Here is a 21,605-nt window from a genome sequence, read left to right as displayed (position 1 = left end):
AGATGTGAGGTGGGCAGGCCAGTGTTATCAGAGATGTTGGTCTTGGATTATGTCATTTCTTGGCGGCAAGCCCAGTCTTCATTTCCCTTTCCAGCCCTCTGATGTCCTGGGGAGGCTGAGCTTGCCGAGAGTAGCCTGACTTTAGAAATGTAATACAGCCAGCCGGCCAGCCATTCACCTAACAGATTTGTTGAGCAAGGCCCTGCCAGCATAGGGCATGTAGCTGGAGTGAAGCATTGCCTGTGGCCTCAGGGAGCGTGTCTGGCTCTGTTCTGGGCTGTGGACATTCTCTTAAAGTGACTCTGTGAGCTGGAATAAGTTCTTTGTTTTTGCTCTAAGGGCCATTACCCTGAGTCAGAACTGAAGAGGTCCTTGGTAATCAACCTTCCCTGTCCGCACCTGACACAGAGAGGAAACCAAATCCCACAGCCAGACACCAAAACCTTTCCCAGACTCATGAACGATATTTTACCATTTTATCTTTTCTTTCTTTTTTTTTTTTAAAAAGATTTTATTTATTGATTTTAGAGAGAGGAGTGAGGGAGAAAGGCAGGGGTGGGGGAGGAGCAGGAAGCATCGACTTGTAATTGCTTCTCACATGTGCCTTGACTGGGCAAGCCCGGGGTTTCGAACCTCTGACCTCAGCGTTCCAGGTCAACGCTTCATCTACTGTGCCACCCCTGGTCAGGCTATTTTACCATTTTAAGTGTACCAGTTTGTTGATATTTGCTTTGTAGTTCCATCTTAATTCATTAGTAGGGAAACTAGGCTTATTCTGTTTTTCGTTGTTGCATACAGATACTGAAATTGTTCACTGACCGATTTTGTGCGGTGGCATAGATTAAGACATTTAGTGACCTGAAGGTTGGAAATGAACAGTACAGGTAAGAAATTTTCAGAGGGTCAACTTAAAAATAAGCTAGTGTCAGAGATGAGGCCTGATGGTCCCTGCTCCAGAGCCCTCTCTGGAGGTGTTCGCATGGCCTCTGAGCGTGTTTTCTCTTGTTGCTCTATGAGCTGTGCCCTCTAGTCTCAGAAGTGCACCGTGTTTTATTCTTTTATTTAATTGAATTTATTGGGGTGACATTGATTAATAAAATTATATAGGTTTCAGGTATACAAATCTATAATACATCATCTCTATACTGTCTGTTCACCTCCCCAAGACAGTCTCCTTCCACCACCATTTATTCCGTTTACCCTCTTCTATCTGCCTCCACTCCCCGTGAACCAGTGTTTTAAGCCTTACAGTTTGCATGACTCTCTCCCATCTAATATCCCAGAGCAATGTGCTGATAAGATTTCTTTCATTAAAGGGCAGTGTCTCCTTCAGAATTGTGCTTCTCAAAGTTGATGTGGGGAAGAAGCCTCAAGAGATCCTGCTAAAATGCAGATTGCAGGGTTCCACCCCCAGAGGTCCTGATTCAGGTGGTAGGCTAGGGTAGACCTTAGGAATCTGCATTTCTACCCATCATCCCAACCCCTCTGCTGTAGACCTCTGTGCCTCTCCCCCCCCCCTTTTTTTTTATAGAGACAGAGAGAGAGTCAGAGAGAGGGATAGGCAGGGACAGACAGGCAGGAACGGAGAGATGAGAAGCATCAATCATTAGTTTTTCGTTGCGCATTGCAGTACTTTAATTGTTCATTGATTGCCTTCTCATATGTGCCTTGACCGCGGGCCTTCAGACCGAGTAACCCCTTGCTCGAGCCAGCGACCCTGGGCTCAAGCTAGTGAGCTTTAGCTCAAACCAGATGAGCCCTCACTCAAGCTGGCGACCTCGGGGTCTCGAACCTGGGTCTTCCGCATCCCAGTCTGACGCTCTATCCAGTGTGCCACCGCCCAGTCAGGCGCTATCCCTTTGAGAAGCACTGCTGTCCTCCAGATTGTGAATGATAGTTCTCTTTGGTTCAGAAGTAAAGAGGTCTAGAGAGAACTAGACTGTGTGGTGGAGACCAGGAGGCTGAGCCCTTATCCTCAGGTGGTGCTCTGTGGTTTATATCTGCACGTGTTCTTTGCAGTCCAAGTTTCTGTGCTCCAGGACAGTGGTTTCAGCCTGTTACCCCTCCCCACAATTCCTCGATGACCCTGAGGTTTCTGTCCCCCATGCAGTCACTTAGTCACTGGTATACCACCACATGCTCGGGTCCCTCCAGGGGCTTTCAGGGGCACTGGTCTCTCTCAAAGAGTGAGTTTTAGTGATTGTCACCACCCAATAGCTGGTAGGACTTTAGAGCCCCTGACCTACCACCCAGAGGGGGATGAATAACAGAAGGGAACAAGGGTCGTCAAACTTTTTATAAAAACCGCCCACTTTTGCAGTGCTGGTCAACCTGGTCCCTACCGCCCACTAGTGGGCGTTCCAGCTTTCATGGTGGGCCAATTGCGCGTTTATTTGACCCAGTAGTGGGCGTTCCAGCTTTCATGGTGGGCCAGTCGTGCGCATTTGTTTGACGACCCCTGGATAGGAGAACCACCTGACACTGTCTTGAGACACCAGCTCTACCTTAAAAGACTGTTAGAAGCAGCATGCTTCCCAAACACTCCTGTAATTCACTAATGGGCCAGGCAGATTTCTGGTACCAGAGGCCCCTGCACCCGAAATGTCTGCTGTGTGGGGCCTAGGAATCTTTCCCTCCGAGACCCTAGTTCCTAAAACTTTTTAAGTCAGTCATTCATGTGCCCTACTTTTAAGTTAAAAAAACTCCAAGCCAGAGCAGTGCAGTGTTGTGTGGGGTGTGGAAACCATTGCAGGCAGAGGTGGTCCAAGAAGCTGCTGGCTGTGGTTGCAGGAGTTTTATTTTCCTGAGCTCATAAACCCTGGCTCCCTCTTATTGTGCAAGAGCAGAGCTGATAGGGAGCCATAGGAATGTAGTCTGTGGTCACTTGGAGGCCACGTGCTCCTTTTTTTCTGAAACAGAAAGCATTTGGACAGGCTTCCACGTTTCCTACAGGAAGAGCAGGCCCAGAGAGTGGCCTGGTCCTTGACCTTGTTTGGATGAGATCTGTCACCCGGGTAGCTTCACTGAGGCCTGGCCACTCACAAGCCCAGTTTCCTTATTGCCCCTTTCCTAGAATTTGGCTTATCTCTGTTCTATTTGTAGGCTTTATTCTCCTAGTCTGTTACCTTGAGTTGTTAAACTCTATTAAATTGTTAAAGCTAAAAAGTTTAGTTGAAGATGGGTCCAAGAAATGGCTTTTCTCTTGAGGTGTTTGCTTGTTGTTGTTTTTTTAAGTGACAGGAGAGGAGATAGTGAGACAGACTCTTGCATCTTCCTGACCAGGATCCACCTGGCAAACCCTATCTGGGGCTGATGCTTGAATCATCTGAGCTATTTTTAGCTCCTGAGGCTGGATGCTGGGACCAGCCGAGCTATCCTCAGCACCTGGGCCAAGCTCAAACCAATTGAGCCACTGGCTGCAGGACGGGAAGAGGGAGAGAAGGGGGAAACGGAGGGGAAGAGAAACAGATGGTCGCTTCTCCTGTGTGCCCTGACTGGGGATCAAACCCAGGACGTCCATATGCTGGGCTGATGCTCTATCCGCTGAGCAATCCAGCCAGGGTCGTGTTTGCTTTTTAAGAGAATGCTGACTATTAGAGGTGGCAAAACTGCTCAGACTGTCACTTCCCAGAGCAGATGAGGAGTGGGTTATCTTCCTGGGGAAAGGCCACCCCCTCCGACTCAAGTTGTTATGGAAAATGATTGTGGGGTCTAGGTTCTTGCTTAGTCTTTTGAAGAGATTTAGATTAGAATCCATGTAGTTATTTTAATAATTATTATAAATGAGTATGCAGCTGGTAAGATGGCATTTTAAAAAGATAGAAAATGAGAATTTATCATGGTCACTGGAGGATGAGGGTTCATGCAATTGCAATCAGCCCCGAGGAGCCTGATGATCCAGTGTCGTTTCCCTTCTCATTGTCAGTCACTGGGCTGAAACACAAGATTTCAAAACCTTCTGAGGGAAAAATTACATTTTTCTCCATTAGTACTAGGCCAGATCTCTTGCGGTTGTTTCTAGGCTCGTGATTTTGAAACACTTAAAAGAAAACTTGGAACTAGATCAACCTGGAATTATAATCTTTTTTTTTTCTTTTTTCTTTTTTTTTGTATTTTTCTGAAGCTGGAAACGGGGAGAGACAGTCAGACAGACTCCCGCATGCGCCCGACTGGGATCCACCAGGGGCAACGCTCTGCCCACCAGGGGGCGATGCTGTGCCCCTCCGGGGCGTCGCTCTGTTGCGACCAGAGCCACTCTAGCACCTGGGGCAGAGGCCAAGGAACCATCCCCAGCACCCGGGCCATCTTTGCTCCAATGGAGCCTCGGATGCGGGAGGGGAAGAGAGAGACAGAGAGGAAGGAGAGGGGGAGGGGTAGAGAAGCAGATGGGCGCTTCTCCTGTGTGCCCTGGCTGGGAATCGAACCCGGGACCTCTGCACGCCAGGCCGACGCTCTACCACTGAGCCAACCGGCCAGGGCTATAATCTATTTTAACTGAGTTTCGTTTTGTATTATCAAGTTGCCTCCAATATTCTTGTGCTTTTTATTGCTTATGGAAGAATTGTCTTAGACACAGCTCGGAAATCCAGATATCCTTTCTTAGATGTAAGAAATAAAAATCCCTTCATTCTGAGCAGTATGTGGGTGGACTGCTTCCCACAGGATGTCAGACTTCCCCCATCTAGTTGTGTCTCCATCTTTCTGTGGCTCTTCATGGCCACCGGCCTTTCAGCTTGTAAACATGGTAGGCCCTGATCCTTTCACATCCTAAGTGGTGACTGAGCTGCTGTGTCATCACATGTAGTATTTGGAGGGGTGAATGAGTGGCTCTGTAAGGGACATCAGATGGCCTAGTAGATGAGATCTATGAACTGAATGAGTTTGAGAAGCTAGTAGGAGTTTGCAGGTAGGAGTTGTTAGTGCAGTAGGAGCAGGGGTCATGGAAGCCGGCTTCTGGGTGCCTGCTGTGTGGGGGAGAGGCAATAATCCCATGGGGCACTGGAAGCCATCAGAGAGTTCTAAGTGTGGGACACATAACACTTGATGGTTAGGTGTAAGAATAGGGTTTGGAGGGGGGAGACTGAAGACAGCAACACCAGTTGGGATGCTGTTACAGAGACCTGAGTATCTGAACAGGAGAATGTCAGGGAGCATGATGGGAAAGTCTGATAAGGGCACTCTTTGGACTTCAGACCTGGTGATTCTCTGATGCTGGATATGATCTTTCTTCTCCATATTTGGGCTCACTGCAGTCTGTTATAATGTCCTTAGAGCAGAACTGTACACTTTACGGCCTGGGGGTCATGCTGTGGTGACCCCCTTTGGTGTGCAGAAGACTAGCCTGTGATGTGGGAGTTGTCCTTGTGCATGAAGCCAGCACGCTTGCAGGATTTTCAGTTGAACTTGTCTGTGCTGGGGTTATTGGGATTTCACTATTTGAGAAAAACCATAGAGGAACTTCTGATTCCTGCTGAAATGCTGAGAAGATGGATTTTGTCCTGGGCATGCATGCACTTCTCCTTCTTGCCCTAATAGCAAGAAGCATAGGCCCAGCTTTGAATTTCCACTATGCCTGTGAGATCTCATCCATGGTGAGCACGTGGATAGTGGATGCCTAACAGTGTGCGGTGCACTGGGCACTGTTTTGAGATTAACGTGAAAAAAGTCATCTAGTCTTGAAACAGTAGGTTCTTGTTATTATTCACATTTTAACAACAAGGACTGAGGCCCAGACACGTTGCCTAACAGCCAGCAAAGGGAAGAGCTGGAGTTTGAACCCAGACAGTTAGGCTCCACAGTCCTCAGCCATTAAATAGGTCATACTATCTTGCAACACTGTCATGAATTAAATTTGAATTCATTTTCCTTTATATTATGGCCTAGGTCATAATTCAACATATATTCATTTCTTTCCAAATTTTTAGCCAACTTTCCTAATGCCATTGTTTAATAATTAGCAATTGTCACATCAATTTGATTTGAAATGCTACATCACTGTTTTATGTATTTAGTCTTATGTTTTGATTCTCTGACAATAGTGCTGGTTTCATTATTGTTTCTTTATAATATGCAGGGCAAAGTCTTATACCTTTATTTTTTCAGAATTCTCAAAGGTTAAACTTTAGATGAATTTCATAATCTCCTTACCATTCTTTGAAGAACTCCTTTTAGAATTTTGACTGGATATTGATAAGTGTCTAAATGTGTTAGGATTTCCTTTTTTTTTTTTTTTTTAGATTTTTTAATTTATTGATTTTAGAGGGGGTGATGGAGCAGGAAGTTCAACTTGTAGTAGTTGCTTATTGTATGTGCCTTGACCAGGCAAGCCCAGGGTTTCGAACTGGCAACCTCAGCATTTCCAGGTCAACAATTTATCCACTGCACCACCACAGGTCAGGCTGAGGATTTCTTTTTTTTTTTTTTTTTTTTTTTTACAGAGACAGAGAGAGAGTCAGAGAGAGTCAGGGAGAGTGACAGACAGACAGGAACAGAGAGATGAGAAGCATCAATTATCAGTTTTTTGTTGTGACACCTTAGTTGTTAATTGATTGCTTTCTCATATGTGCCTTGACCGTGAGCCTTCAGCAGACCAAATAACCCCTTGCTGGAGCCAGCGACCTTGGGTCCAAGCTAGTGAGCTTTTGCTCAAACCAGATGAGCCTGCGCTCAAACTGGCGACCTCGGGGTCTCGAACCTGGGTCCTCGGCATCCCAGTCAGACGCTGTATCCACTGCACCACCGCCTGGTCAGGCAGGATTTCTTAAATGTATGCTTAGGCGTTCATATTTTGATTGTGATTGTGAACATGTTTCTAACAGTCTATTGCTGGCAAAAAGGAAACTGTTTGCTCACTTGGATCGTCTCAGGCAAGAACTGACCAGGTCTCACCCAGCTCTGTGTCCTTAGTGTTGACTGCCACGTTGGCCTAAGTTAGGCTTTTAATAAATATTTGCCAAGTAAGTGAACACATGTTCTTAGGTACATGGTGTTTTTCCATTTTCCTTCTTTTGGATTACTTTAGAGAGATTCCCAGGAATGGAGTTGTGGGTTAAAGGAGATGAGTATTGTTACAGCTGCTAAAAAATGCTAAGTTTGGGGGTTTTTTTTAGAGAGAAGGACAGACAGGGAAAGATAGACAGGAAGGGAAAGATTTTATTCATTTTAGAGAGAGGAGACAGAGAGAGAGAGAGAAGGGAGGGAGGAGCAGAAAGCATCAACTCCCATATGTGCCTTGAACAGGGAAGCCTGGGGTTTCGAACCAACGACCTCAGTGTTCCAGGTCAACGCTTTTATTTATTTATTTATTTATTTTTATTCATTTTTAGAGAGGAGAGAGAGAGGGAGAGAGAGAAACAGAGAGAGAGGGAGAGGAGCTGGAAGCATCAACTCCCATATGTGCCTTGACCAGGCAAGCCCAGGGTTTTGAATCGGCGACCTCAGCATTTCCAGGTCGACGCTTTATCCACTGCGCCACCACAGGTCAGGCAAGGTCAACGCTTTTACCTACTGTGCCACCGCAGGTCAGGCAGAGAAGCATTAATTCTTCATTGCAGCACCTTAGTTATACATTGATGGCTTTCTCATATGTGCCTTGACCGGGGGGGCTACAACCAAGCCAGTGACCCCTTGCTCAAGCCAGTGACCATGGGGTCATGTCTATGATTCTATGCTCAAGTCTGTGAGCCCACGCTCAAGCTGGTGAGAACCACGCTCAAGCCCATGACCTCAGGGTTTTGAACCTGGGTATTTTGCATCCCAGGCCAATGCTCTATCTACTGTGCCACCATCTGGTCAGGCTAAAAGGTGTTAAGTTTTGATAGGTAACCTTTAACAAAAGGGCTAGGGACCCAGGGAGTAAGAGAGGTTGGATTAATTGTTGTGTAGCAAGGATGAAGTTAGGGCGTGAGGTCTGGCTCCTGTGTATGCTCTAATCCCCCTCCCCCAGTAACGCATTGCCTGCTGAGTGGGCCCTTAATAAATGTGTGTCAAAATGAATGAACTTGTGATCAAATAACTTTATTGTGGGACTTCTCTGAACACCAAAGAGAGAGCTGAGCTTGGAGGAAAGGCAGCCCCTAAGGGTCCAAGAGAAGAGTCAGGTGGTTGGGGCCTGTCTTCCCAAGAGTTGACTTCTGGGTATTGGAGACAAAGGACTTCTGGCTTTTGGGAGCAGCTGGGGCATCACATGGTTCTCAGCCAGATGTCAGGGACTAAATTCTACCTCAGGCCGCATGAGGGTGGCCTGATTTTCATTCTCTCAACAGGCACCTGATGTGATGGCACCTAAAAGCAGCAGATGTCTGTTACATCAGGGCTGTGCCCACCCAGTCCTTGTGTCCCCTCACCCCCAGTACATTCTTGCAGCTGTATAGGGGGGACTGGCAAAGTGACTTTCCATTTGGTCTATCATGTGGGGGTTGGTGCCAGTTTGAACCGGGATTTTAGCTGTCTTGAAGCATTATCAGTAGCTGAACATGAGGAGAGGATGAGTCAAGTCTCTGAGTGCTTAACTGTATTCAAGGTACTGTGCTAGGTGTCTTGGACCACAGTGAGGCCAGCAGGTCTGGCTTCTGTCTTCAAGGAATGCAGACTAGTGAAGAACACACAGGAAGTGCCCCTACCTCCATGGGAAGCTGCCCTGGGCTATATGGTGCTATGACCTCCCGGTTCAGAGTATGGAGAGAACTTGCAGGCTTGGGTCAGGGAAACCTCCTCTGGAGATGGCTTTTGCCCTGGGCTTTGGAGGATGAGTATGAGTGGAGACACGAGTCTTATGAGAGACTCAGGATTTGGCCCCAGGAGCCTTCAGACAGAACTGCTGACACCAGGCCTCCTGCTAGCTGCTTGCCTGGCGTCAGCTTTCACTTTGCTGAGCTGTGGAGCTTGGCCTTGTCTCTGCCCTTCTAGCAGGAGTGCAGTGTCTGTCTGACTCTCCAGAATTTGGGATTCAAGCATTTTAAATGATCCTTTAGGGTTGGGCTGGGTTGGGCAGGGCAATTACTGGTCCTCTCCAGTCCTGCCTCTAACCCCTCTGGTGCTTGGTGAATGTGGTGTGGGGTGACAATTTCAGTGCTTTCTCAGTGCAGAAAACTCCCAGATTATTCGATGGCCCTCCTTGCCCCACTTTTAGAGAGGGTAGCAAATAAAGGTCCTAAAACTGGGACCCTGTCCAGCCAGATTCATTCTTTTTGGTCCTTAAAGAAAGTTGGCATCTGTGGACATGACTGGCATGGAGTGGATGGAGATGTGGAGGTGCTTAGTTGAAGAAGGAAGTTGTCTTGAGTCATAAAGTTCTGTGGAAGGGAGTAGTGTTGGCTGCCCCACACCCCAAGAACCCCATGCTCTTGGCCTGTGTTTGAACCCCCAGGCCATTCCCACCAACCTTGGCTCTCAAAGTGGAACTTATTTGTCATTATAATCTAGACCAGCACTTTTCAATACAAATACAATGTGAGCCATAATATACACTTTTAAGTTTTCAAAAAGCTGCATTGAACACATGAAATTAGTTTTAATAAACATGTATTGTTTAACCCAGTGTATCCAAAACATTTCATCATATAGTACTAGCTGTGTCTCACATGCTCAGTAGCCAGCCACATGCAGCTGGCTGTTGGACAGGTTAAATCTAGATGAATTTTACATGTCAAAGGGAGACTGGGACTGTGAAGACACTAGTTTCTGGTTCTACACCTGATAGGACTCAGTCTCTGTTTAAATAAAAGATACTAAATGGAAAACTCACAGACTCTGGATTTCTGCAGATTCCGCCATATTTTGTTCTTGGTTGCTCTTGGTCCTGCCCTGTCCTATAACCTGTATGTGTTTCTGTGTTTGGACTTCAGTTTCCTCAGAGAAGGGCCTTCCTGCCTCCCTGATGCTTGCTAGCACACACCCCGGCCACGTGCTCACAGCACCAGCCTTTCATGAGCTGCTGGGGATTGAAGTCAGATGTTTTCAGTGGTTTCTAGTTTTGCTTTTTTTTTTTTTAAAGGAACCCGTTAATCACTGTCTCGAGGTGTTTTGTCTGCCTTATTGACCAGAGAGAGTTCTGTAACATGAATAATATGTCAGACACTGAAAGCATGTGATCTACGTCTTTTGCCCCAGGAATTCAGTAAGAGATGATTAAGAGGTTACTAATTGTTTCCTAGTTAGATTTATTATTCAGAGATGTAAAGGGAGAAGGTTTTCTTATAAAAAGCAGATTTTTCATGGTGCCTGCAATTATAGGAGACAGCTGGAGAGGTTAGTGAGGGATCTCACACTGTGTGTGCCAGTTTTCTGAGCACAGACAGAAATAGAGGAGAGTATGCAGGCTGGGGGGCGAGGGGAGTGTCTGAACAATCCCTGGTGGTCTCACGTGTGCACACATACACACATACCTCCTAAACACACATTTCTCCATGCTGGGGGGTGGGAGACTGGGGGCTCAATATGGACCCTGTGAATGGAAAAGGGGACGGAGGTGGGCTTTGGGCTCTGATGTTGGCTGTGGTAGTGTCTCCCAGCCACTTTCCGCTCCCTCCTCTGGGAGTGCTGGCTTCTCTTTTCCCTGCCCAGAGCCAGGCTGAGCCTCCCTCCTTTCATCCCTCCACTCTAACCTGCCACCCCCCGCCATCTGCCCTGCACACCTTGGGACTCACAGGTAGGCTAATCTCCCAGACATGAATCCTCTATCCACCTTCTCAATTGCAGTGACATTGTATAATCATGGCATTGCCCCACTAGAAATTCTTGGGCCTGTCCCTGGGTGCCCCAGCCTCTCCTCTCTCCATACCCCTCTGCTCTCCCCTCATGCTGTCCCTGCCCCAGGGTCTTTGCACACACTCTTCTCTCTGCCTTGTCCTTCTGGCTACTGCCTGCTTCTCCTTTAACACCAAGCTCCTGTGTTGCTTCATTCATTTCTTAATTATTCAACAGATACAACCTCCTGTGTGTCTGACATTAAGCCCAAACTGTGACCTTTCGAATCTGTAGGGGGGCAGGTTTCCTGAGCTTCAAGCTCCATCGCCTTGCTCTACCTCCTCTGCTTGTTTAGATGTTTGCTTAGTACTCTGCAGTCACAGCAGCCCATCTCGCCCCTCTGGCCTCTTACGCCACTTGACACACTCTTAAAACTACTGGTTTGTTTTTCTCATGAGGCCAACCCCTGATTCCAGGGATCTGTTATTCCTGACAAACTGTTATAGCAGGGGTCGGGAACCTTTTTAGCTGAGAGAGCTATGAACGCCACATATTTTAAAATGTAATTCCGTGAGAGCCATACAATATGTTTAACACTAAATACAAGTAAATGTGTGCATTTTATGTAAGACCAACACTGTTAAAGTACAATAAGTCTCTGAATTCTTTTTAATAACGTTGTCATGTTGTTGCTAACCAATGATGAATAAAGTACTTCTTACCATTAATGCGACTTCTGGTGCTGCATGGTTTTGCTGATGGCTTTTTTTTTTGTATTTTTCTGAAGCTAAAAACGGGAAGAGACAGTCAGACAGACTCCCGTATGCGCCTGACCGGGATCCACCCGGCACGCCCACCAGGGGGCGACGCTCTGCCCACCAGGGGGCGATGCTCTGCCCCTCAGGAGCATCGCTCTGTCGAGACCAGAGCCACTCTAGCGCCTGGGGCAGAGGCCAAAAGGCCATCCCCAGTGCCCGGGCCATCTTTGCTCCAATGGAGCCTTGGCTGCGGGAGGGGAAGAGAGAGACAGAGAGGAAGGAGAGGGGGAGGGGTGGAGAAGCAGATGGGTGCTTCCCCTGTGTGCCCTGGCCGGGAATCGAACCCGGGACCTCTGCATGCCAGGCCAATGCTCTACCACTGAGCTAACTGGCCAGGGCATTGCTGATGTCTTTGAAGTCTGGTTGATATATGGTGAAGTTAAGCTTCATGTGGGTGTTGAGACTTCCATCTGTTAAATGTGATCGTAGGTTGGTCTTAACGTTCTTTAGATGTGAGAAAGACTGCTCACATGCATACGTAGAGCCAAACATTGTCAATACAGCAATACTCACACGCCTCAGTGTGTGGTATGTGATGGGAAGCGCATTCCAAGTTTGTTTGTTTTTTTTATTTTTCTGAAGTTGGAAACGGGGAGGCAGTCAGATAGACTCCCTCATGCGCCTGACTGGGATCCACCTGGCATGCCCACCAGGGGGCGATGCTCTGCCCATCTGGGGCTTCACTCTGTTGCAACCAGAGCCATTCTAGCACCTGAGGCAGAGGCTACAGAGCCATCCTCAGCACCTGGGCCAACTTTGCTCCAATGGAGCCTTGGCTGCGGGAGGGGAAGAGAGAGACAGAGAGGAAGGAGAGGGGGAGGGGTGGAGAAGCAGATGGGCACTTCTCCTGTGTGCCCTGGCTGGGAATCGAACCCGGGACTCCTGCACGCCAGGCCGACACTCTACCACTGAGCCAACCAGCCAGGGCCGCATTCCAAGTTTTGACAATCAGCTGGTCCATGGGTTGAAGTTTTTTCATTTCTCCCCACTTGTGTTTGCTTGCCAACTCTGCCTGCTGTTGTGCAGGTCTTTCCAAATTTTCTTTTTTTTTTTTTTTTTTCATTTTTCTGAAGCTGGAAACGGGGAGAGACAGTCAGACAGACTCCCGCATGCGCCCGACCGGGATCCACCCGGCACGCCCACCATGGGGCAACGCTCTGCCCACCAGGGGGCGATGCTCTGCCCATCCTGGGCGTCGCCATATTGCGACCAGAGCCACTCTAGCGCCTGGGGCAGAGGCCACAGAGCCATCCCCAGCGCCCGGGCCATCTTTGCTCCAATGGAGCCTTGGCTGCGGGAGGGGAAGAGAGAGACAGAGAGGAAAGTGCGGCGGAGGGGTGGAGAAGCAAATGGGCGCTTCTCCTGTGTGCCCTGGCCGGGAATCAAACCCAGGTCCTCCGCACGCTAGGCCGACGCTCTTATCTTTCCAAATTTTCATTCAGTGATTTGAACTTATTCACCCACATGTCTGAGGCCTTCAGGTCAGCAGCTTGTAGCTCCAAATCTCTGACAGAGACACCAGGGATATAACTCAGGTTGGTGCTGTTCACTGCATGCTTGTGTGGATGGGTGACGAACTTAAAAAGACGAGTGCGCTCACGAAATTCTCCAAAGCGTGCTTTGAATGACTGCAGGAGATTAGATATGAAGCCCGCTAGCTGCTGGAGATCAAGATGTTGAGCAGGGTCACTTGCTGTGCATGCATCTTTAAACTCTCCCAGTTTTTCAAAGTGTAGTAAACGACCTGTTTCATGTCGGTGATGAAGAGTTCCAGCTTGTTTTCAAATGCAAACACTGCTTATTGAAAGGCTAAGACTGTATTTCCAACGCCTTGCATTTTCACATTGAGCTGCTTCTGATGTTTAGTCGTGTCCACAAGATAGTAGAACTTCAGGAGCCACTCAGTGTTAGCTAACTCAGGATGCTCGACATTTTTTGTTTCAGGAAGAGTCCGGATTTTGCTCAGACAAGCCGCGAAACGGCTGAGCACCTTCCCTCTTGACAACCAACGCACATTGCTGTGCAGAAACAGACCAGGGTAATTATTCCCAACTTCATCCAGCAGTGTTTTAAACTGGCGATCATTTAAAGTTCGGGCAACAATAAAGTTGACCACCTGAATGATCAGCGACATTACCTCACCAAGCTGCTCGCCACACATCTGTGCACAAAGCGCCTCCTGATGTAGGATGCAGTGAAAACTTAGGATGGGTCTCTTTTCATGTTCACAAAGAAGCGCTACGAATCCTCTGTTTTTCCCCACCATGCACAGAGCACCATCAGTACACATCGAAATAAGTTTATCCATCGGTAGATTTTTTTCTTTAGCGAACTCAGTGAAAGACTTGAATAAATCCTCCCCTCTTGTTATCTCTTTCATAGGCAAAACAGCAAGACTTTCCTCACGTAGTGTATCACCGACAGCATACCTTGCAATCATGCTGAACTGGGATAAATGGCTTATGTCTGTTGACTCATTCAAAGCGAGAAAAAAGAATGGTGCTGCATTTATGTCCTTCACTTGTGTTGCCTCAGTTTGATTTGCCATCAAGATGGTACGACCGTGAACAGTTCTTGCCGACAGAGGCATGTCTTTTATTTGTTTGATTATCTTGTCTTTATCTGAAAAGTCATCAAAAAGTTCTTTGGCAACATCAAGCATGAATGTTTTGGCATACTCCCCATCTGTGAATAGCTTTCTGTTTCTCACAGTTACTAAAGCACCAGCAAAGCTAGCCGAATTCCAGTCACCTTGTTGGGTCCAACCACAGAGTTGCTGCTGACTAGCTTGCACTCTGCACAGTAGCTCTTGACATGCTTTCTTCCTGCTGTCCCCTGCTGGATATTTCGATGCAAATGTAGTATGGCGTGTGTCGAAGTGCACCGTTTCATCGATGCAATTTTTATCATTGCATATTAGACACTGCAGAACCTGCTCTCTCCACAAAGGCGAATTCCTCTGTCCATTCCTGCTGAAAAGTACGATACTCCTCATCTTTTTTTTCTTTTAGCTATCTTCTTTGTCAAAAGGGTTTCTGCAATTAGCTAGCTGACTACTTGATTAAAAAGAGGGAAATTTACTTCCTGACCTCACAACAACCCGTGTACATTACACATTATCCAATAAAAATTGGGTGTTGTCCCAGAGGACAGCTGTGATTGGCTCTAGCCACCCGCAATCTTGAACATGAGCGGTAGGAAATGAATGGATTGTAATACATGAGAATGTTTTATATTTTTAATGTTATTATTTTTTTATTAAAGATTTGTCTGCGAGCCAGATGCAGCCATCAAAAGAGCCACATCTGGCTTACAAGCCATAGGTCCCCGACCCCTGCGTTATAGTAAATGTTGGTTGATTGATGGATAAAATGATCAGTTAGCTCATAGGTGGGTGAACTTTCTGTAAAATACCCAGAGATCCTATCATGGATGGCTTTACTTACCTGGGACTACACGTGCAAGTGTCACTAGAAAGACCCAAGGTTGTAGCACTGGAGGCTGTCCCATGTTTGTGGACAGTAGCTGTATACTGTCAGGCCTGTAAAACAGTTTTCCACGTTTTCCTCTGACCTTGGGACCACTGTGTCTGATGTCTGTTCACTGGCCCTGGACGCCAGTGTTGATGAGGTTCCCACAATTGTGCCCTGGCATCCTTCTCGGGGTTCCTTTATGGGGTTTATACCTGCCTTCTAGTTTATTTACAGCTAGTTTATTTTCTGGTTTCCCTCCTCATCTTGGTTGAGTTTTTTTTAATGTACATGTAATGAAATTCACTCAGTCATATATAGTTCTGTGAGTTTGACAGAAGACTCACATGTCCACCACCACAGTCGGGATACAGACAGCTCTATCACCCCAAAATTCTCATGTGCTGTCTCTTTGCAATCAGTCACTCCTCTCATCCCAAGCCCTGGCAACCACTGATTTGTTTTCTGTGCTTATAATTTTGCATTTTAAAATGTCACATACATGGGAAAGAAGGGGTGAGTGTGGGTGGAGGTGGAAATAATGGGGACGGGAAAAGATTTTGCCTGGGACAGAGCATGCTCAGTGTGGTGTGCTGATGGTGTTCCATTGAGCTGTACATTTCAAACTTGTATGGTTTTACAAACCAATGGTATCCTAATAGATTCAAACATAAATGGATAAATAAAAACAAAATTTCACATACATTTTATGTGACATTTAATGGACCATATAATATAAAGCTTTTTGGGTCTGGCTGCTTTCACACATGCATTTAATATTTATCTGTATTGGGTGAATCAGTGGTTCCTTTTATTGCTAAATAGTATTCCATTTTGTAGGTAAGCCACAGTTCATCTGTTCACCAAGTGACGAACATTTGGCTTGTTTTCAATTTTTGGCATAAAGCCTCTGAACACTTGCATGCAGGTTTTTGTGTAATATATGTTTTTTTTTGTTTTGTTTTTTTTTCTTTTTTCATTTTTCTGAAGCTTGGAAACAGGGAGAGACAGTCAGACAGACTCCCGCATGCGCCCGACCGGGATCCACCCGGCACGCCCACCAGGGGCGACGCTCTGCCCACCAGGGGGCGATGCTCTGCCCATCCTGGGCATCGCCATGTTGCGACCAGAGCCACTCTAGCGCCTGAGGCAGAGGCCACAGAGCCATCCCCAGCGCCCGGGCCATCTTTGCTCCAATGGAGCCTTGGCTGCGGGAGGGGAAGAGAGAGACAGAGAGGAAAGCGCGGCGGAGGGGTGGAGAAGCAAATGGGCGCTTCTCCTGTGTGCCCTGGCCGGGAATCGAACCCGGGTCCTCCGCACGCTAGGCCGACGCTCTACCGCTGAGCCAACCGGCCAGGGCGTAATATATGTTTTATTCCCCTTGGTTGAGGCCTAGGAGTGGAGTTGCTGGATCATTTGGGAACTGTATATTTATGAGTAACTGCCAGTTTTCAAAAGAGATTCTGCCATCTATATTCTGCTAGCAATAAATGAGGTTTCTAGTTGTCTATATCCTTTCATTTAAAGATGTCAATTTTAAAAATTTTGGCCCTGGCTAGTTGGCTGTGTGGTAGAGCGTCGGCCCAGCGTGAGGATATCCTGGGTTTGATTCCCAATCAGGGCACACAGGAGAAATGACAATCTGCTTCTCTGCCCCACCCTTCTCTCTCTCCTTCTCCCTCTCTTCCCTTCCTGCAGCCATGACTTGATTGGTTTGAGCAAGTTGACCAGGTGCTGAGGATGACTCCCTCAAGCCTCTGCCTCAGGTGCAAAAATAGCTCAGTTGTGAGCATGGCCCCAATGGGCAGAGCATTGTCTTTAGGGGGCTTGCGGGTGGGTCCTGGAGGGGTGCATGCGTAGTCTGTCTGTCTGTCTCTCTCCCCTCCTCTCACTTAAAAAAATTAGCCATTTTAATGGATGTTCCAGATAATGTTTTATTTGTAGTTTCCTTTGTTCACTCTTCCAGGTGCTGGCAGAGGTTAAATATCATTACTGATTTGATATGGCCAGGGTGGTATCCACTCCTTTGTGATTTCTTAAGACAGAACTTGGAGCACTCAGGGTGAAAGGGCAGCAGGAATATCAATCCTTCCTAAATTTTTTGAGGAAAATGTTGTATTTTATCATACTGTAATTTTAGAACTTAAATAGGTTTCTTATATTAGGGTAAATTCTTTATGTTAAAATTGCTATTTATGCCTGACCTGTGATGGCGCAGTGGATAAGGCATCCTCCTGAAATGCTGAGGTTGCTGGTTCAAAACCCCAAGCTTGCCTGGTCAAGGCACATATGGGAGTTGATGCTTCCTGTTCTTCCCCCCTTCTCTTTCTCTGTCTTTCTCTCTCTCTCTCTCTCTCTCTCTCTCCCCATTTCTCTCTCTCTCTCCTCTCTAAAAATGAATAAAATCTAAAAAAAATTGCTATTTGCTTAAGCAACTTGTGAGCAAAAGCTGCTAGTCTTGAAATGGAAATTTCTTTGACCTGTTCTTCTAAACTTTTCCTTTCAGTGGTGAGTTGTCTGTTCTCATAGAACATCGTTTTTTTGTTTGTTTTTTTGAACATCGTTTTTTTAAGCCTTTCATCTTCTTGGTGGCCATAACACTTTGTTCCCTCTCTCTTTTTAGGCTCCTAATCATCAACTCATGACTTACTGGTTACAGGAGCTGCAGCAGAAGAGATGGGAATATTGCAATGGTCTTGACATGGTAAAGTGGGACAGCAGGACCTCCCCCACCCCTGGGGACTTTTCTAAGGGCCTCGTCGCCAGAGACAGCACAGGTGAGTGAGAAATGAAGGGACCCATGCCAATTTGACATGGTAAGTTAGCTTAGCAGGGAGATTCAGAATGAAAATCACAGTGAAGATCCCTTGTGAACGGGCAGCTTTCCATGCTTACTGAGTGCTTCCACGTCCAGAATTGTGTTCAGGCCTAGTAATGACCTTAGCAGTAAGGCAAGGCCATTGCCAAGCACCCTGCTGAGATGACACAGCTGAGGTAGGCAGGTAGTTGTGCTGATGGAGCTCCTGTGTGCCTTCAGGGCCAGCCTTACTTTCTTCCCACCTGGAGGCACAGTACCCACACTTACACCTTCATGCTCAGGTGGGCAGAATTGCTAGAGTTTACAGATGTCTGTGTACACTGGGAAGGTTTTCTCCAAGAACTCACATGTGACCCGGTGATGTTTTTTAGGAAGACTGTACCTCAAACACCAATTCCATTTCTTTCTGGATCTGTGGCATTTCCCTACTCATGGCATAAGGGCCTTGGCATATGTGCAACTGACTTGTTTTAGAAACAAATGCCTTCATAGACTTTTTTTTTTTTTTTTTTTTTGTATTTTCTCTGAAGCTGGAAACGGGGAGAGACAGTCAGACAGACTCCCACATGCGCCCGACCGGGATCCACCTGGCACACCCACCAGGGGCGACGCTCTGCCCACCAGAGGGCGATGCTCTGCCCCTCCAGGGCATCGCTCTGCCGCGACCAGAGCCACTCTAGCGCCTGGGGCAGAGGCCAAGGAGCCATCCCCAGCGCCCGGGCCATCTTTGCTCCAATGGAGCCTTGGCTGCGGGAGGGGAAGAGAGAGACAGAGAGGAAGGGGGAGGGTGGAGAAGCAAATGGGCGCTTCTCCTATGTGCCCTGGCCGGGAATCGAACCCGGGTCCTCCGCACGCCAGGCCGACGCCCTACCGCTGAGCCAACCGGCCAGGGCCTACCTTCATAGACTTTTTTTTTTTTTTTTTTAATTTTATTTATTCATTTTTAGAGAGGAGAGAGAGAGACAGAGAGGGAGAGAGACAGAGAGAGAGAAGGGGGAAGGAGCTGGAAGCATCAACTCCCATATGTGCCTTGACCAGGCAAGCCCAGGGTTTTGAACCGGGGACCTCAGCATTTCCAGGTCGATGCTTTATCCACTGCGCCACCACAGGTCAGGCTTCATAGACTTTTAATTATTATTTTCCTTTTAACCCCCATTTCCCTGCCAACCTTGTTTTTACCAATCAAGTCTTTCTCAGCAGGTCAGTGGGAATCATAGCATGTGCTCCGTACCCACTTATATGTTGTGCTGCGAGAACTCTCAAGTTGTTTTCCTGGATGTCTTAACTCTGATGACACCAGAGCAGAGGTGATGCCTTGTTTTCAAGTTTAAAGCCTCTGTGTTTGGTTTACAAGTCTACTCATTGTTGACTGTTTCTTAAAGCCACCGTTAGAGTGCTTTTGATTAAAAGAAGCTCAATAACTGAAGCCACTTGGAACATGTGGAAACTATAGGGCAGGGGTCCCCAAACTACGGCCCGTGGGCCACATGCAGCCCCCTGAGGCCATTTATCCGGCCCCCCGCTGCACTTCCGGAAGGGGCACTTCTTTCATTGGTGGTCAGTGAGAGGAGCATAGTTCCCATTGAAATACTGGTCAGTTTGTTGATTTAAATTTTCTTGTTTTTGATTTTAAATATTGTATTTGTTCCCATTTTGTTTTTTTACTTTAAAATAAGATATGTGCAGTGTGCATAGGGATTTGTTCATAGTTTTTTTTATAGTCCGGCCCTCCAACGGTCTGAGGGACAGTGAACTGGCCCCCTGTGTAAAAAGTTTGGGGACCCCTGCTGTAGGGGAACGAGCAGGAGTCACGATGGCAGCTACTGCCTTGGGCACAAAGGGGCTGGATTGGCTCAGTTCCTTTGCTCTGAGGTCCCAGTGCTTCTCTAGCAGAGGCTCTGAGGTGTTACCCGGAATGGAGAGGCAAAGAGGTAACACCTGGCCCTGTGGTCTGTGTAGCACGCCTTCCTTCTTTCAGTGAACTTTTAAAATTGGCTTTTGAGAAACAGAGACAGGAAGGGGGGGGGAGAGAGCGGAAAGCATCAACTTGCAGTTGCTTCATTTTAGTTGTTTGTTGATTGCTTCTCATACGTGCCTTGACTGAGAGGCTCAAGTCGAGCCAGTGACCCCTTGCTCAAGCTAGAAACCTTGGGCTCAAGTCAGCAACCTTAGGTTTATATCAGCGGTTCTCAAATACATTATGTATTTTCCGATGGCTTTAGGCGACCCCTGTGTTTTGGTCGTTTGACCCCCGCCGGGGTTGCGACCCACAGGTTGAGAACCGCTGGTTTATATTGACGAGTCCATGCTCAAGTGAACCCACGCTTAAGCCAGCAATCTCGGGGTTTCAGACCAGAGACCGCAGCATTCCGGCTTGACACTCTATCCGTTGTGCCACCGCTGGTCAGGCACGTCCTTCCTTCTTTTGAGCCAAAATACTGTGACCTGGGAGCCAGAGAAGGCATCTGAAGCCCATATTTGGTTCTGTTCACTTGGTTTGGGGGCTCTCAGGGTAGGAATTTGGAGTTTGTGCCACTGACATTTACTCATCCATTCAGCAGAGTAGGCGCCTGTGAGCAGCTTAGTTCCTCTCCTCAAGGAATTTCCAGTGAGTAGGTGTGAAGAAAAAGTGAGATGAGTGTGAGGGGATGTACAGGATACAGAGGGCCATGAGTGGTTGAATACAGCTGTGGGCAGTCGAGGGTCTCTCTGAGGAGGTGGTAGCTATGCTGAGACCTGAAGGATGAAGAGTTAGCCAGGTAAACAGGGAGGGGTCTCCCATGAGAGGGTGAGCCTTGGGAGGAAAGCAGGGCGTGAGGCGAGCCTGGACACACACCCAGGCTGGAGTTGAGAGAGCCTTGACATCTGGGTCTGGGGTTTGGACTCTATCCTAAGAGCAGTGGAGTGTCTGAAGATTTACCTGTAGAAATAACTAGTTTTAAACTTCCACCCATTTTTAGGTAGCTTCTAAGAACAAATAATGAAACTTTGGACTACTGGCCAATTTGTGAGACTATAATTATTCAGCAGTCAGAAAGTCTCAAGGAAGAAATGGAGGAGAAAGGTTGTAGCCCCTTTGTTTAATCGTCAGAGATAAAAATTGGTTAAAAGATAAAATGCAATGGTGCCTTATGTTGTATTTGAAGCCATATTGGCCTCTCTACACTGCATTGTGCACTCGTCCCAGGCAAAGTCTCCTTCTGTCCTCATTTTTTCCCATTTGCCCACCTCCACCTACCCCCACCCTTCTTCCCTCTGGTGTCACCACACAGTTGTTTGTGTCTGTGTGTTATGTATATATATATATGTTTTTTGGTTGATATTTACTATTTGTCAGACTCTGAGTAGGTCATTTTTTTCTCTAGTACAAGATAGCAAACAAACTATGGCCTGTGGAAATGAAGTTTTATTGGAATAAAGCATCATCCATTTATTTGCATATTGTCTTTGGCCATGTACAATATAGTCTAATGAGCACAGCACCAGAGGTGAATTCAGGAACCTTTCTCTGCTTGGGGTGTCGGAGAATTTCCTGGGCTTGAAGACAGCTGACCTGAGTCTTGGCGGTCAACTAGCAGCCGCCTTGTGAACCAGGGAAGGAAAGACTTAGAGGCCCTGGAGACCTGGCACCTGGCTAGAGGTAGAGTGAAGTGGGTGGGCAGGAGTGACCAGTGGAAGGCTGGATGGATGATCAGGGACCAGACCGGGAAAGTTTTATGAGACAGGGGAAGGCATGGCGAGTGATTGGGTCAGCTGTTCACTGGAGATGAGGAACCATGCCGAATGACAGAGAACGGCTTCCTTGGCAATTAG

The 21,605-nt window shown here is 47.2% G+C and overlaps 1 protein-coding gene across 2 annotated transcripts in view; it reads left to right on the top strand.

The window, feature by feature from the left end:
- The window catches only part of TBC1D2B (TBC1 domain family member 2B), a 76,702-nt gene that overhangs the window by 9,470 nt on the left and 45,627 nt on the right, over nt 1–21,605 (top strand). For both annotated transcript variants that reach the window (XM_066354791.1, XM_066354790.1), the window contains exon 2: nt 17,598–17,751. In XM_066354791.1, the coding sequence (XP_066210888.1) occupies nt 17,598–17,751 (154 nt within the window). The remainder of the gene's footprint in view (nt 1–17,597; nt 17,752–21,605) is intronic.

The sequence above is a fragment of the Saccopteryx leptura genome, chromosome 13 (genome assembly GCF_036850995.1).
Source record: "Saccopteryx leptura isolate mSacLep1 chromosome 13, mSacLep1_pri_phased_curated, whole genome shotgun sequence".
Lineage (NCBI taxonomy): Eukaryota > Metazoa > Chordata > Mammalia > Chiroptera > Emballonuridae > Saccopteryx > Saccopteryx leptura.
This window is presented reverse-complemented; position numbering and strand designations above follow the sequence as displayed.